The sequence below is a fragment of the Nerophis lumbriciformis genome, linkage group LG15 (assembly GCF_033978685.3).
Source record: "Nerophis lumbriciformis linkage group LG15, RoL_Nlum_v2.1, whole genome shotgun sequence".
Taxonomy (NCBI): Eukaryota; Metazoa; Chordata; class Actinopteri; order Syngnathiformes; family Syngnathidae; genus Nerophis; species Nerophis lumbriciformis.
Window position 1 is genome coordinate 21,262,501 of NC_084562.2, and position 17,500 is coordinate 21,280,000.

Genomic DNA, 17,500 nt, shown 5'->3' on the forward strand with positions numbered 1-17,500 from the left:
TGACCACTGACTTGAGTTATTTTCATTGGCCACCGGTTAGATAGCAGCTATCAAATTGCTGAATATGTTTTTTTTTGTTTGTTTGTTTTTTGGGGGGTTTTTTTTATTTATTCTTTTTTTTTTTATTAAATCAACATAGAAAAAAACACACGATACACTTTCAACTAGTGCATCAACCCGGAAAAAAAAAAACTCCCTCCCCCATTCACACTCATACACACCCACTCACACAAAAGGGGTTGTTTCTTTCTGCCATCAATATTCTGGTTCCCAAAACATGGACAACACTTCTGCAAGGGACACAACACAGTCCCTGAAGCACACTTGATTGTTTGTGCTGCTGGTCCACTAACATTTTCATTTAATTACTTTTTTTTTTTTTTTTCTCCCTTATGTAATTATTTTTATATTGTTTTACTTTCCTTTTTATCCAAGAAAATATTTATTTATCTTATCTATAAAAAAAAAATAATAATAATAAATATAAATTAAAATAAATTTAAATAAATTTAAAAAAATAAAAATAAATAAAAATTTAAAATAAAAATTAAAAAATTAAAAAAAGAAAGAAAGGACCTTATCTTCACCAGACCTGGTTGTAAATGAAATTAGCTTTGTTTAAAGTTTTTTTTTAAAACCAGGTCCAGTCCAGATAATGTCCAAGTCGGGTCCAGCAACACACACCTTCATTCATGTACACTGAGAAAAAAAATAAAATAAAATAAAAAAAATAAAATTAAAATAAATAAATAAATAAATAAATAAAAATTTGGAACACAACAGATTGCATATAATCTATAAACAAAATTACATTTTCAAAAAAAATGTATGTACAGTCCAGATTGCTGAGTATGTTTATATTATATAAAAAAAACACCACGCTCTGCTAATTTGCTTATTGGACTTGTGCCGTCTAGCGGGCCCAAACTGAAGAACTCCGCGGGCCCTGGTCTTAGACACCCCTGTTTTATATGAAAAAAACTAACGTCATTAACACCCACAGTCAAAAGAACGTATTACCATGTGTGTTAAAAAATGTTTTTCCTGCACCATGACTAGGGAAGGTTGTTTGGATTGGGTCATCTAAGTAAATGCTGTGCACAGGTTCACATTGATACACAATTAATGTATAAATGTGTTTTATATGAAAAAACAAACGTCATGAACACCCACAATGTACCAAAATGTGTTTGAGTCAGCCCCCAGCAGTTATAAAATTATAAAATGATATTGCTGAAAAGACAATATATTTGTATATAGTTGATGCTGATGTTGCGCAATCGCCTCCTTTCTCACAGCCGTGTGTACAAATGTGTCAGTAAAGCATAAATAAAGATGCAAAATAGCGCTTGCAGTTGAGTTGTATTCTTGATAAATCAAACTGCGAGTGCAGGATAAACATATTTGTGGGCGTTCTGATGATGCGGCATATTTTCTGAAGACAGACGGCGCTTCTCATCCTGCCCCACTGACGAGGCGCAATCCACTTTGCACACGTTCGGATGAAGTTTGCACGCGTTTTAGCACACGTGCAAACCTCGGGTAGACCTCGTGTATAAAAACAGGACATGGCGAGGCTCACCTGGTTGATGTGCTTGAGTTTGTCTATGATCTGGTGGATCACGGCGTCGTCTCCTCTCACTTTCACCTCGGGGTTGGCGGCCTGCGCCTTCACGCCGTTGCCCACCACGCGCAGAGTGTAGCTGGGCACACAAACACAAACAACTTCACAATTTCATAAACACTTCTCTCTTCTCTGGGGAAGAGGAAAGCCGTCATCAATATTCCAAAGCCACCAGACAGGTGGTTGGAACATCCTGCGGTTTTAACCGGGATCAGGACTCGCTTGCCTCGAGTTCACGAGAACATTTCCAGCTGCGTGTGGTTTTGTCCTCACTCATGGAAATAAAAGCACACAACTTTCAGTGTAAGTACACAACCTCTCACTTATGCAACATAAATGTTTATTTAAAAACAGTTCATTGTTGTTGTTGTTTCTTGGTAAAAGACCCCCACCCACCCCTCTCAAGGTCTCTGTCTTTTCAGCTGGGATGACGACAACGTTGGTAGCTGGCGAGTGAGCATAATAATCAGGGGTGTCCAAAGTACGGAGCCCCTAAAGGGACATGGGGGGGAAATGTATCATTTTTTTTTAATTTTTTTTTTTTTAGACATGTATCACGAGAAACTTTTTATAAAATTATAAAAATAAAATACAATTTAAAAAAAAAATATTTTTTATTTTTTATAATTTTATAAAAATGAGATACATGTCTAAATAAAAATTATAAAAAAAAAAAAAAATTATAAAAAAATAACATTCCCCTTATGTTAGCATATATAAAGTACCAAGTTATACAACTCTGAGGTGTTCGACTGCAAAATTGGCTATACAAAAAAAAGCATGCTAATATTAGTACAGTGGAGAGCTAATGTTAGCATGCTAACTGTTAGAATGCGCAAGAACCAAGTCATATGACTACAAAAAGTATGCACGTATAATTAGTTAGTAGGCTAACAGTTAGCATATATAAAGTACCAAGTTATACAACTATGAGGCGTTCGATTGCAAAATTGGCTATAAAAATTAGCATTGCTAATATTAGTACGGTGGAATGTTAGTGTAAGCATGCTAACAGTTAGAATGCGTCAAGTACCAAGTCGTATGACTACAAAGCGTACGCACGTAAAATTAGCTAAAAAAGTTAGCATGCGAATGTTAGCATGCTAATAGTTAGCATATATAAAGTACCAAGTTATACAACTATGAGGTGTTCAACTACAAAATTGGCTATAAAAAAAAGCATGCTAATATTAGTACAGTGGAATGCTAATGTTAGCATGCTAACTGATAGAATGTATCAAGTACCAAGTCATATGACTACAAAGCGTACGCACGTAAAATTTACTAAAAAAGTTAGCATGCAAACGTTAGCATGCAAATAGTTAGCATGCTAATAGTTAGCATGTATAAGTACCAAGTTGTACAACTCCGAGGTGTTCGACTGCAAAATTGGCTATAAAAAAATAGCATGCTAATATTAGTCAGTGGAATGAATGCTTATGTTAGCATGCTAACTGATAGAATGCACGAGTACCAAGTCATATGATTACAAAGCGTACGCACATGTACTTAGTTATCATGCGAACGTTAGCATGTATAAAGTACCAAGTTATACAACTCCGAGGTGTTCGACTGCAAAATTGGCTATAAAAATTAGCTTGCTAATATTAGTACGGTGGAATGCTAATGTTAGCATGCTAACAGTTAGAATGCGTCAAGTACCAAGTCATTTGACTACAAAGCGTACGCACGTAAAATTTACTAAAAAAGTTAGCAGGCAAATGTTAACATGCTAACAGTTAGCATATATAAAGTACCAAGTTATACAACTTCAAGGTGTTCAACTGCAAAATTGACTATAAAAAAAACAGCTTGCTAATATTAGTCAGTGGAATGCTAATATTAGCATGCTAACTGATAGAATGCACGAGTACCAAGTCATATGATTACAAAGCGTACGCACATATAATTAGTTATCATGCGAACGTTAGCATACTAATAGTTAGCATACTAATAGTTAGCATATATAAAGTACCAAGTTTTACAACTCTTAGGTGTTCAACTGCAAAATTTGTGCAAAATGGCTAAAAAAAAAAAAGTTAGCACACTAATGTGAGCATGTAAAATTGGCTATAAAAATTAGCATGCTAATATCAGTGCTAACAGTTAACATGTGCCAACTACCAAGGTATATGACTAAGTGTTTGGCTGTAAAATTAGCTAAAAAAAAATGTTTTTTTAAAAGTTAGCATTCCAGAATGCTTGCGTTAACATGCTAACACTTAGCAGGTGTTAGGAACCAAGTTATAAGAGCTCCAGGCTTCAGGTGAAAAAGTGGCTAAAACAGTTAGCCCACTAATGTTAGCATGTGTCAAGTACCAAGTTATATGACTTTGAAGTGATCGGCTGTAAAATTGGCTAAAAAAAAGTTGGCACCCGAGAATGCTTGCGTTAACATGCTAACAGTTAGCAGGCGTTCGGAACCAAGTTATACGAGCACGAGGCACTCAGGTGAAAATTTGGCTTAAAAAGTTAGCACACTAACGTTAGCATGGCAACAGTTAGCATGTGTCAAGTACCAAGTCATACGAGCCTGAGGCTGGTTGAAAAATTGGCATGATAATGTTGGCATGTTAACATGCTAACAGTTAGCATGTGTCACGTATAACTTCCTTTTAAAATCATAAATAAAAGGTGACAAGCAGATATTTAACGATTTGTTTTTATCTCACAAAAATAGTTTTGCAATACAGTATATAATAATAAAATTGGCATGATAAAAAAAAAAAATTATGTTTAAAATCTGCATTTTTTTTCTGTCAAAATTGAAAAAAACGAATGCATTTAGTAAAATAAAATAAAATATTTTATTGAAACCCATTTTTTTCCAGGCTTTCACGGTCCGCATAGAATGATTTAGCGGGCGAGTTTGACACTTTTGCATTATGACCTTGAGCGAGGAAAAATATATTAATTAGCCGCACCGTTTTATAAGCGGCAGAGTTCAAAGCGTAGGAAAAAAAAAAAGTAGTGGCTTATTGTCCGGAATTTACAGTACTTGCAAATGAGCAGTTTCTTTTAGGAAACCACTTTCACGGGTTTTTCACTGGTTTTTGATCCTCATACAGAAAAACTGTTCAGTGAGAGTGAGAAGAGATATCAAATCTAAGATTGCCTGGGACTCTGTGGCCCAGCAGCAGGATCCAATAATCCATATCTGATTCCCCAAAGGGACACTTGCCTCGCATCTCATCTCTGCTTAGTTATGGATTAAAATTGTCTTTGGAGTAGCCTGACAACCATCGCTATCCCATCCAATTAGATTTCTCTCAGGCAAAAACACTTCCTCGTCTTTGGTTTTTGTCAAGCTGGGTTTGTTGTGATGTCATAAAAACATGGAAAGATTGCGCTTACAAAGGGCTCGTATATGATTAGACACTTTTCTTTTGTGCATTTGGGACGCCCCCCAATAAGTGCCGAAAATGAGAATTCAAACCCCAGAGGAGATATTTACAAACCAATTTTGGTTTGTTCCAAACGAGCCGTTTGAGATTTGCGTCAGCGGAAAACCTCATACCTGGCCGAGGTTTTCCCTGACACCTCAGCGCGAGTCCACCTATTTTTAATATTTTCCCTAACGGCAGCCGTAACCAAATAACTTAAATAAACATCCGAGCCGTGCTTGTTAAAATGGCAATTTCCAGGAAAAATTAAGACAACTATACCGTATTTTCTGGAATGTGCGCCCCTACTTTTTTTTCCCCCACGCTTTGAGCCTCGCGGCTTATAAAACGGTGCAGCTAATTTAACAGGCATAATGTTTCGTATTCAACAAACAGTTTTTTTTTAGATTACACTGACAGAGACACTGAAAAGGTGTGTTGTTGTTGTTTGTGCAATGGCGCCATCTTTTGGATGGGTTCGCTCACTGCAGGCGCTTTGGGTCAAAAATGTAGTTCCCGGTTTTGTTCCTTGAACTGGAAGTATTCGTCCATAGCATTTCTGCTCAAAATTATTTGTCATTCATCAATCTAAAGTTTTACAATATAATTAAGACAATTCCTACTTACTAAACCGTCCAATGTGTGACGTCTGTAGGGTGTTATCATGCATATTTGTACTTGCTATCGTAATGTAGCCATGTACATACATATATATATATATATATATATATATATATATATATATATATATATATATATATATATATATATATATATATGTATATATATATATGTATATATATATATATATATATATATATATATATATATATATATATATATATTTTATTTGTTTTAATATATATATATATATGTATATATATATATATATATATATATGTATGTATACATATATACATATATTTATACATACATATACTGTGTGTATATTTATAGTGTATATACTGTATATGTATAGTATATATATTGTATATAGATAGTATATATACTGTATGTATATAATACATGTACAGTATATATTATATATATATATATACTGTGTGTGTGTATATATACTGTATATATTATATATATATATATATATATATATATAAATATATAAATATATACTGTATATATAATATATATATGTATATATACATACATAATAGACATATACATATACACATATACATATGCATATACATGCATATATATGTATATATATATATATTATTTATATATATATATATATATATATATATATATATAAATATATATTATATACACACATATATACAATATATAATATATTAAATTTATATTATTATATATATTTTTATTTAATTTATTTTTTTACCTTCTGCGCTCTCCTCACGTAATGTTAAAAATTATTATTATTTTTACCATTTTTTATTGTATTGATATTCAACGCTTAAATCTTCAGATCAACTTCAAGTTTTCTGTCGATATAAAATAATGTATTTATTTATTTGTTTATTTATTGTAAAAATCCATTTTTTTGTGGCAAACACACAAAATACGCAATATTTTCACCCCAAAAATATTTTCAAAGTGGAATATTTAATGTGATTTAATTGGCGCCTTAAATAGGTCCATTGATTTTAATTTTTGATTTTTTTTTTTTTTTATTACTGTAAAAAAAAAAAAAAAAAAAAAAAAAAAATCTTACTAAAGTTCCTGGGGCTCCAAAAGGGCCCCGCTCATAAAAGTGTTAAAAATAAAACATACATTTGTACTTATTTTTTTACTTTCAACGATTACAGTGCGTCTCTAGATCAACTTCAGATCCCTCCGTCGATTATAAGTATTTATTTTTTTCCATGTTTTTGTTTGTCAAAGAAAATGTTTTTTTTTTTTATATGGCAAACAAACAAAATATGCAATATTTCCCCCCCAAAAAAATGTCAAAGTGAAATATTGTGTGTGAACTAATTGGAGCCTTCAATTAATAACAACATTGATTTTGATTCATTATTATTGTTTGAGTAATGACAGCCTGCATGTAATATCAGAGTCAACATTGCAACATTTTCTCAATACTTTTCACCTGTTTGCTTTTTTTTTTCACTTTTTTATGTTTAAAAAAATAATAATTTAATATTACCTTTAGAATGGGCACTTTGGACACCCCTGACCAAGCCATTTTAGGGGTAATAATAATTCTCTCTCTTTTTGCCAACATTCTGTTATAGCCATGTTTCAACCCCCTCAGAGGTGTTCCATCAAAATGTGATGGATCGCGGAAATAAAGCAGAAAGGCGACATACGATCTCCATGGTTGGCTGAGTGAGAAACAAAGTCGTCCTGTGGTTAGTGGACCAGAAGGTGATACCTGCTTTTTTTCTTGTCACTATGGAGACCGCAGTGCCGAGGTCAAAAAATACGCGGGAGAGTTCCCTATTTTCACAGCGAGCCGTACCATTTCAGATGAAAGGGACGGAAAATGTTTGAAAAAAATGCACTTTCATGTGTGCAAGCAGAGAGTGGCCACAAAGTGTCCAGAAGGGAGAGTCCAGTGGATCCTCCACGCACAAACGGAATCAAACAGGGTTCGTAAATCGAAAAGTTGGAAAAGTGAAGATAATTTCTCCAAATGAACAATATAAATATGAATAATGAGTTACAGCCTCGAGAAAAGTCCATATTTTAGTGAGGGTTTGTGCACTTTCAACACAATATAAAGTGATATACAGTAATGTAAATGGGGTGTCAAAAAATATATATTTTCAGATTAAATTCTTGTTCATAACGATTCTTAATGGATTAAAAAAAATAAATAAATAAATAAAATGTTTCCCAATCTGTCCTGTTTAGTCACTGAGGAAAGTGATATTATTGATGTAGAGGAGGGGTGTCAAACTCGTTTTCATTGAGGGCCGCTTTTAACAATGAGTAATATATGAATATACAAGTATATTTATATATATATAACCCTTAACTTTAACGAGCGCGCACCCACAGAAGTCACATTGGTGCCCTCACAAATGATCAGAAATCACACAAAAAAAACGTAACTTTAACGAGCACGCACGCACAGAATTAACATCGGTGCCCTCACAAATGATCAGAAATCACACAAAAAACCTTAACTTTAACAAGCACGCACGCACAGAAATCACATTGGTGCCCTCACAAATGATCAGAAATCACACAAAAACGTAACTTTAATGAGCACGCATGCACAGGAGTCACATTGGTGCCCTCACAAATGATCAGAAATTACAAAAAAAATAACTCAACTTTAACAAGCACGCACGCACAGAAGTCACATAGGTAGCCTCACAAATGATCAGAAATCACACAAAAAACTTAACTTTATCGAGCACGCACGCACAGAAGTCACATTGGTGCCCTCACAAATGATCAGAAATCACAAAAAAACCTTAACTTTGACGAGCATGCACGCACAGAAGTCACATTGGTGCCCTCACAAATGACCAGAAATCACACACAAAAAACCTTAACTTTAACGAGCACGCACGCACAGAAGTCAGATTGGTGCCCTCACTAATGATCAGAAATCACACAAAACATTTTTTTACTTTAACGAGCACGCACGCACAGAAGTTATATTGGTGCCCTCACAAATGATCAGAAATAAAAAAAAAAACTTAACTCTAACGAGTGCGCACGCGCAGAAGTCCCATCGGTTCCCTCGCAAATGATCAGAAATCACACAAAAAACTTAACTTTAACAAGCACGCATGCACAGAAATCACATTGGTGCCCTCACAAATGATCAGAAATCACACGAAAAAATGTACTTTAACGAGCACGCACGCACGCACAGAAGTTACATTGGCGTCCTCACAAATGATCAGAAATCACAAAAAACCCTTAACTTTAATGAGCACGCATGCACCAAAGTCACATCGGTACCCTCACAAATGATCAGAAATCACCAAAAAAAACCTCAACTTTAATGAGCACGCACGCACAGAAGTCACATCGGTACCCTCATTAATGATCAGAAATCACACAAAAAAACTTAACTTTAACGAGCATGCACGCACAGAAGTCACACCGGTGCCCTCACAAATAATCAGAAATCACACAAAAAACTTAACTTTAACGAGCACGCACAGAAGTCACATTGGTGCCCTCACAAATGATCAGAAATCACACAAAAAACCTTAACTTTAACGAGCACGCACGCACAGAAGTCACATTGGTGCCCTCACAAATGATCAGAAATCACAAAAATAACCTTAACTTTAACGAGCATGCACGCACAGAAGTCACATTGGTGCCCTCACGAATGATCAGAAATCCCACAAAAAACCTTAACTTTAACGAGCACGCATGCACAGAAGTCACATTGGTGCCCTCACTAATGATCAGAAATCACAAAAAAAACGTAACTTTAACGAGCACGCATGCACAGAAGTCACATCGGTACCCTCACAAATGATCAGAAATCACCAAAAAAAATTAACTTTAACGAGCACGCACGCACAGGAGTCACATTGGTGCCCTCACAAATGATCAGAAATCACACAAAAACCGCAACTTTAACGATCACGCACGCACAGAAGTCACATTGGTGCCCTCGCAAACGATCAGAAATCACAAAAAACATAACTTTAACGATCACGCACGCACAGAAATCACATTGGTGCCCTCACAAATGATCAGAAATCACACAAAAAACCTTAACTTTAACGAGCACGCAAGCACAGAAGTCACATTGGTGCCCTCACAAATGGTCAGAAATCACAAAAAAACCTTAACTTTAATGAGCGTGCACGCACAGAAGTCACATCGGTGCCCTCACTAATGATCAGAAATCACACAAAAAACTTAACTTTAACGAGCACGCATGCACAGAAGTCACATTGGCGCCCTCACAAATGATCAGAAATCACACAAAAAACCTTAACTTTAACGAGCACGCACGCACAGAAGTCACATTGGTGCCCTCACAAATGATCAGAAATCACACAAAAAAACCTTAACTTTAACGAGCACGCACGCACAGAAGTCACATCGGTGCCCTCACTAATGATCAGAAATCACAAAAAAAACGTAACTTTAACAAGCACGCACGCACAGAAGTCACATTGGTGCCCTCACAAATGATCAGAAATCACACCAAAAAAAATACTTTAACAAGCACGCACGCACAGAAGTTATATTGGTGCCCTCACAAATGATCAGAAATAAATTTAAAAAAAACTTAACTTTAACGAGTGCGCACGCACAGAAGTCCCATCGGTTCCCTCACAAATGATCAGAAATCACACAAAAAACTTAACTTTAACAAGCACGCATGCACAGAAATCACATCAGTGCCCTCACAAATGATCGGAAATCACACGAAAAAATGTACTTTAACGAGCACGCACGCACGCACAGAAGTTACATTGGCACCCTCACAAATGATCAGAAATCACAAAAAACCCTTAACTTTAATGAGCACGCATGCACCAAAGTCACATCGGTACCCTCACAAATGATCAGAAATCACCAAAAAAAAAACTCAACTTTAACAAGCACGCACGCACAGAAGTCACATCGGTACCCTCACAAATGATCAGAAATCACACAAAAAACTTAACTTTAACGAGCACGCACACACAGAAGTCACATTGGTGCCCTCACAAATAATCAGAAATCACACAAAAAACCTTAACTTTAACGATCACGCACGTACAGAAGTCACATCGGTGCCCTCACAAATGATCAGAAATCACAAAAAAACCTTAACTTTGACGAGCATGCACGCACAGAAGTCACATTGGTGCCCTCACAAATGACCAGAAATCACACACAAAAAACCTTAACTTTAACGAGCACGCACGCACAGAAGTCAGATTGGTGCCCTCACTAATGATCAGAAATCACAAAAAAAACTTAACTTAAACGAGCACGCACGCACAGAAGTTACATCGGTGCCCTCACAAATGATCAGAAATCACATACAAAACAAACTCAACTTTAACGAGCACGCACGCACAGAAGTCACATCAGTACCCTCACAAATGATCAGAAATCACAAAAAAAATTAACTTTAACGAGCACGCACGCACAGGAGTCACATTGGTGCCCTCACAAGTAATCAGAAATCACACAAAAAATGTAACTTTAACGATCACGCACGCACAGAAGTCACATTGGTGCCCTCGCAAATGATCAGAAATCACAAAAAAACCTTAACTTTAACGAGCACAAACGCACAGAAGTCACATTGGTGCCCTCACAAATGATCAGAAATGACACAAAAAACCTTAACTTTAACGAGCCCGCACACACAAAAGATACATCGGTGCCCTCACAAATGATCAGAAATCACACAAAAAAACTTAACTTTAACGAGCATATTGCTACTATAATACAAATGTAAAATAAGCAAAATACACCCACGGTAACATTGGCAGGGGGAGCTGAAGGGAAACCGGCAGACTGGCAACCCAGGCACTGTGACATGGCACCGTTGTATTTTCTGTGATTTGGTCTGTGCCAAAAAAGTACCGGATTCGGTACCCATCCCTACTCACGACATTATGACAGCGCTACTGTTCGCATATGCGCAGCTAAAACAAAACAAAAAATATCTACAACATACTGCAACATGTTGACTTTAGTTGGAAGTGGAATTCTTGTAGGCTGACTTGGCAACATTTGTACTGACGATATAAATGTTGTTCTTCCTAGTTTGTGAGTGCATTTTCGATTGGAACTCGATGTCACGTGGTATTATTTCTTCATACCACTTCAAAACGCCGTTCCTTCGGGATTTTCCTCCTCACTCCCAGCATAAAATTCACAAATTCGCGGTTGGATGGATTCCGTCAAAGAGAAGTTGTGTACGGTATACCTCGGGGATCCATCTGTAGAGTGGTATGTCTGTGGGCGGTCAAACTCTCATTTGTCTTTTCCCAAGAGGAAGTCTTTATTAAGAGAGACCGGACGAATGGCAGAAATCACCCATGCGTTACGCACAAATAAACAAGCAACAAAGGGTGCAACAGTTAAGCAAAGAGTGGTTTGTTTGTTCCAATTACACAAAGCCTTGAACCCCCAGCGTTGAAGTGACTTGGAACATGGAATTTGCCACACGGCTGTTCCAGTAAGTAGCTGCCAGGATTTAATAAGATCTGCTAGGGTTTTTTTCTTTTGGCAGGTAATTGCCATTTGGTGACAGGAATCTAAAATGACAGTGTCATGGCAGGTTGTCATAATTCAGGTTGATTAACTACAGATTTAGGCAGTGAAAAGGCGACTAAACAGGCATTGATATATTGGTCCGGACTGTTTTTTTTAAATAGGTGGTTTTGATGTCAAAATGAAAACCCTCTCGCTATAATGCGCTGGTGCAAACAACTTTCTGTCTGTTTTCTATAACGGACATTAATTATGTGATACAGTAGGAAGGGAACTCGTTGGCCCCGTTCGTCATGGTTTACCTGACACATGAAATGTAAAAAAAAAAACTGTGAGGCGGATCGGTGCATTGTCCACTTTAGCCACCAGATGGGGTTAAAGTTTCCAAATTTGACCACAGCGTCAGTATTTTTTAGCAGACTGCAAAACTCTTCCTCTCACGCGAGATCCACCCAGGAATGAGGCCACATGAATAAAAACAAAATACATGTTTTAATCAATTGTGATTCTTATCAAATAAGAACAAAAAAATTTATTATATATATATATATATATATATATATATATATATATATATATATATATATATATATATATATATATATATATATATATATATAAATGTATATATATATATATATGTGTGTGTGTGTGTGTGTGTGTGTGTGTGTGTGTGTGTGTGTGTGTGTGTGTGTGTGTGTGTGTATACACATTTATACATACATATATGCACATCACATAAATACACACATACTGTGCATATATATCATATATAAATATACATATACGTTTGTATACCTATATAGATATACACATAAATATATATACATATATACACACATATATATATATACATATATACACACATATATACATATATACCCACATATATACACACATATACATATAGACACATATATACATACATATATACATACAAACGTATATACATATATATATACATATATTAGATACATATATACATACATATATACACATATATATATACACATATATATACACATATATATATACATATACACATATATATACATACATATATACATATATATACACACATATATACATATACACACATATATACATACATATATACATATATTAGACAAATATATATACATACATATACACACATATATACATATAGACACATATATACATATGTTAGACACATATATACATACATATATACATATATACACACATATATACATACATATATACAATTATATACAAATATTAGACAGATATATACATATGTATATATATACACATTTTTACATACTGTATTTATATATATATACATATAGACACATATATTTACACATATATATATACATATACACACATATATATACATACATATATACACACATACGTATATACACACATTGATACATATAGATACATGTATACATACATATATACATATATTAGACACATATATATACATACATATATACACACATATATACATATAGACACATATATACATACATATATATACAAATATTAGACAGATATATACATATGTATATACACATATATATATATACACATATATATACATATATACACAATTATATACATATATACATATGTATATGTACATATATATACATATATATATATACAGATACACACATATATATATATATATATATATATATATATATATATATATATATATATATATATATATATATATACTCACTACTTAGAATACACAGAAAAGGGAAAGATATGTTCTTGTCTTACTTAAGGATAGTGAACGATGGGCAAAATACATTTAAAAAATGCAGTTTTCCTTAGATAGGGAAAGACGTTGTCTTTGGAAGTTTTTTCTTGCCAGTGGAACAAAAGCTTGAGTTAAGAAGCACAATGGGGTACCCATGAATTTAACAAATAATAAACAACAGTTCCTCCGACTAACAACAACTCTACATGAGGTAACATTTGACAATGATTCATTGTAATGATGCGCATACTGATTCTGTTGATTTCATTTGGCATAGGAAATGTCTTGTCAAAGTATTTCCTTACAGTACTGTTACATTTTCAAAAATGTCAAAATCATTATAACTTTCCTTTTAGCACTTGTTTTTCATCCCATAAATTAATTATATGTGGCGGCTCGCTTTTATTTTTTTAACCGAAAGATTTTGCAGATTTTGGGGACAACCAAAAAACAACCTCACGTTGGAGATGTTTTCATCTCTAATTTAAAGGACTGTTTACATATCTGCTAAACTAAACTCCAACATTCAGGGAGGGCAGAATGATGTAGGTAAATAAACCAGGGGTGTACAAAGTAATCAAATAAGAAATAAAATAAGCGACAACAATTGAAAAATAGAGCAAAATTATATAATGTAACAATAAAAATATATTTGAAATTGGTATACATTTTTTCGCATAGGAGTTTTTAACCTTTTTTTTTCCTTGGTACTCAACTTTTCCACTACAAAGGGGACCGGGACCCACTCAAATATAAACACCGAATTAGGCAACCTACCCTTGATTTTAATCATAGTCAATAATTATATCTAACTTACTTACAGTTTACGACCTTGTCAAATGATATGAAAGTATGTGTTAATCACAAAGATTATTATTTATTTAAAACATAAACCTTAGGCTTAGGTCAGGCTGATTTAGGAAAAATCAGTACTAAAAAACTATACTGCACAAGAAGGGACTTAAAAATAACTGATGAAAAATAAATGTACATACAATTATGTTGTGCAAAAACAAATATACTGAATTAATAATGAATGTTTTCCTTAACTGAAGTGTCAACAAAATTAAAGTGCAAATAAGAATACAGCTTTACCACTTTAGTCATAATTTTTGCACTTGAGAAAATTCTCTCTGTCTTTAGCTCCAGACTTCTTCAGTTTGTTTGACACTGTCATTACTGCCACAAGTCGTAGAAAAGTGTATTACAACTGAGTAAAAAAAAAAAACCTAAACATTAGGCTTAAGCCAGGCTGATTAGAAAAATCAGCACTAACCAAATATACTGCACAAGTAGGGACTTAAAAATAACTGATAAAAAAGATATTTACATACAATTATGTTGTGCCAAAATAAATAAACTGAATTAATAATGAACATGTTCCTTAACTAAATTGTCAATAAAATTAAAGTGCAAATAAGAATACAGCTTTACCACTTTAGTCATATTTTTTGCACTTGAGAAAATTCTCTCTGTCTTTAGCTCCACACTTCTTCAGTTTGTTTGACACTGTCATTACTGCCACAAGTGGTAGAAAAGTGTATTACAACTGAGTAAAAAAAACAAAAAAAAACATAAACCTTAGCCTTAGGCCAGGCTGATTAGAAAAATCAGTACTAACCAAATATTCTGCACAAGTAGGGACTTAAAAATAACTGATAAAAAAGATATTTACATACAATTATGTTGTGCCAAAATAAATAAACTGAATTAATAATGAACATTTTCCTTAACTAAATTGTCAATAAAATTAAAGTGCAAATAAGAATACAGCTTTACAACTTTAGTCATAATTTTTGCACTTGAGAAAATTCTCTCTGTCTTTAGCTCCACACTTCTTCAGTTTGTTTGACACTGTCATTACTGCCACAAGTGGTAGAAAAGTGTATTACAACTGAGTAAAAAAAAAAATACATAAACCTTAGCCTTAGGCCAGGCTGATTAGAAAAATCAGTACTAACCAAATATACTGCACAAGTAGGGACTTCAAAATAACTGATAAAAAAGATATTTACATACAATTATGTTGTGCCAAAATAAGTAAACTGAATTAATAATGAACATTTTCCTTAACTAAATTGTCAACAAAATTTAAGTGCAAATAAGAATACAGCTCTACCACTTTAGTCATATTTTTTGCACTTGAGAAAATTCTCTCTGTCTTTAGCTCCACACTTCTTCAGTTTGTTTGACACTGTCATTACTGCCACAAGTGGTAGAAAAGTGTATTACAACTGAGTAAAAAAAAAAATACATAAACCTTAGGATCAGGCAAGGCTGATTAGAAAAATCAGTATTGACCAAATATACTGCGCAAGGAGCAACTTAAAAATAACTGATGAAAAATACATGTACATACAATTATGTTGTGCCAAAATAAATAAACTGAATTAATAATGAACATTTTCTTTAACTAAATTGTCAACAAAATTAAAGTGCAAATAAGAATACGGCTTTACCACTTTAGTCATATTTTTTGCACTTGAGAAAATTATCTCTGTCTTTAGCTCCACACTTCTTCAGTTTGTTTGACACTGTCATTACTGTCACAAGTGGTAGAAAAGTGTATTACAACTGAGTAAAAAAAAAAAAAAAACCTTAGACTTAGGCCAGGCTGATTAGAAAAATCAGTACTAACCAAATATACTGCGCAAGAAGGGACTTCAAAATAGCTGATGAAAAATACATTTACATACAATTATGTTGTGCCAAAATAAATAAACTGAATTAATAATGAACATTTTCCTTAACTAAATTGTCAAGAAAATTAAAGTGCAAATAAGAATACGGCTTTACCACTTCAGTCATAATTTTTGCACTTGAGAAAATTCTCTCTGTCTTGATCTCCACACTTCTTCAGTTTGTTTGACACTGTCATTACTGCCACAAGTGGTAGAAAAGTGTACTACAACTGAGTAAAAAAAGAAATAGAAAATACATAAACCTTAGGCTTAGGCCAGGCTGATTAGAATAATCAGTACTAACCAAATATACTGCACAAGGAGGGACTTAAAAATAACTGATGAAAAATACATTTGCATACAATTATGTTAAACTGAATTAATAATGAACATTTTCCTTAACTAAATTGTCAACAAAATTAAAGTGCAAATAAGAATACGGCTTTACCACTTTAGTCATAACTTCTGCACTTGAGAAAATTCTCACTGTCTTTAGCTCCACACTTCTTCAGTTACTTACTGCCACAAGTGGTAGAAAAGTGTATTACAACTGAGTAAAACAATGTATTTTTTTTATTACATAAGAAAAAATGTAATTAGAAAAATGAAAGTTAAAAAAAATACTATAAAAAAGTTTTTAAAATATATTTGAAAAAATATAAAAGAAAATGTTTTTGCCGGCCCTGTTACGAAACTATGCAACATATACTATGACGTCATGTTGGCCACGCACCTGCCGCCACAAAAAGATGGCTAATCATGTAGGAAACACTGCTATGAGTTCTTACCATGACTATAAAAAGTACATTTCAACACATTTACTGTAATAAGTCATAAATTACCCCTAATCACCTTTCCCACCTCACATTCACCGATATCCATTATTAAAGTAGTAAAAAGGACGTTATATTATTCCGATAATTTG

General features: G+C 33.7%; 1 protein-coding gene across 1 annotated transcript in view; it reads right to left on the bottom strand.

The window, feature by feature from the left end:
• Positions 1-17,500, bottom strand: part of gpc5a (glypican 5a) — a 381,628-nt gene that overhangs the window by 214,813 nt on the left and 149,315 nt on the right. The window contains exon 7 of the mRNA XM_061974735.2: positions 1,583-1,703. Coding sequence (XP_061830719.2) covers positions 1,583-1,703 — 121 coding nt within the window. The remainder of the gene's footprint in view (positions 1-1,582; positions 1,704-17,500) is intronic.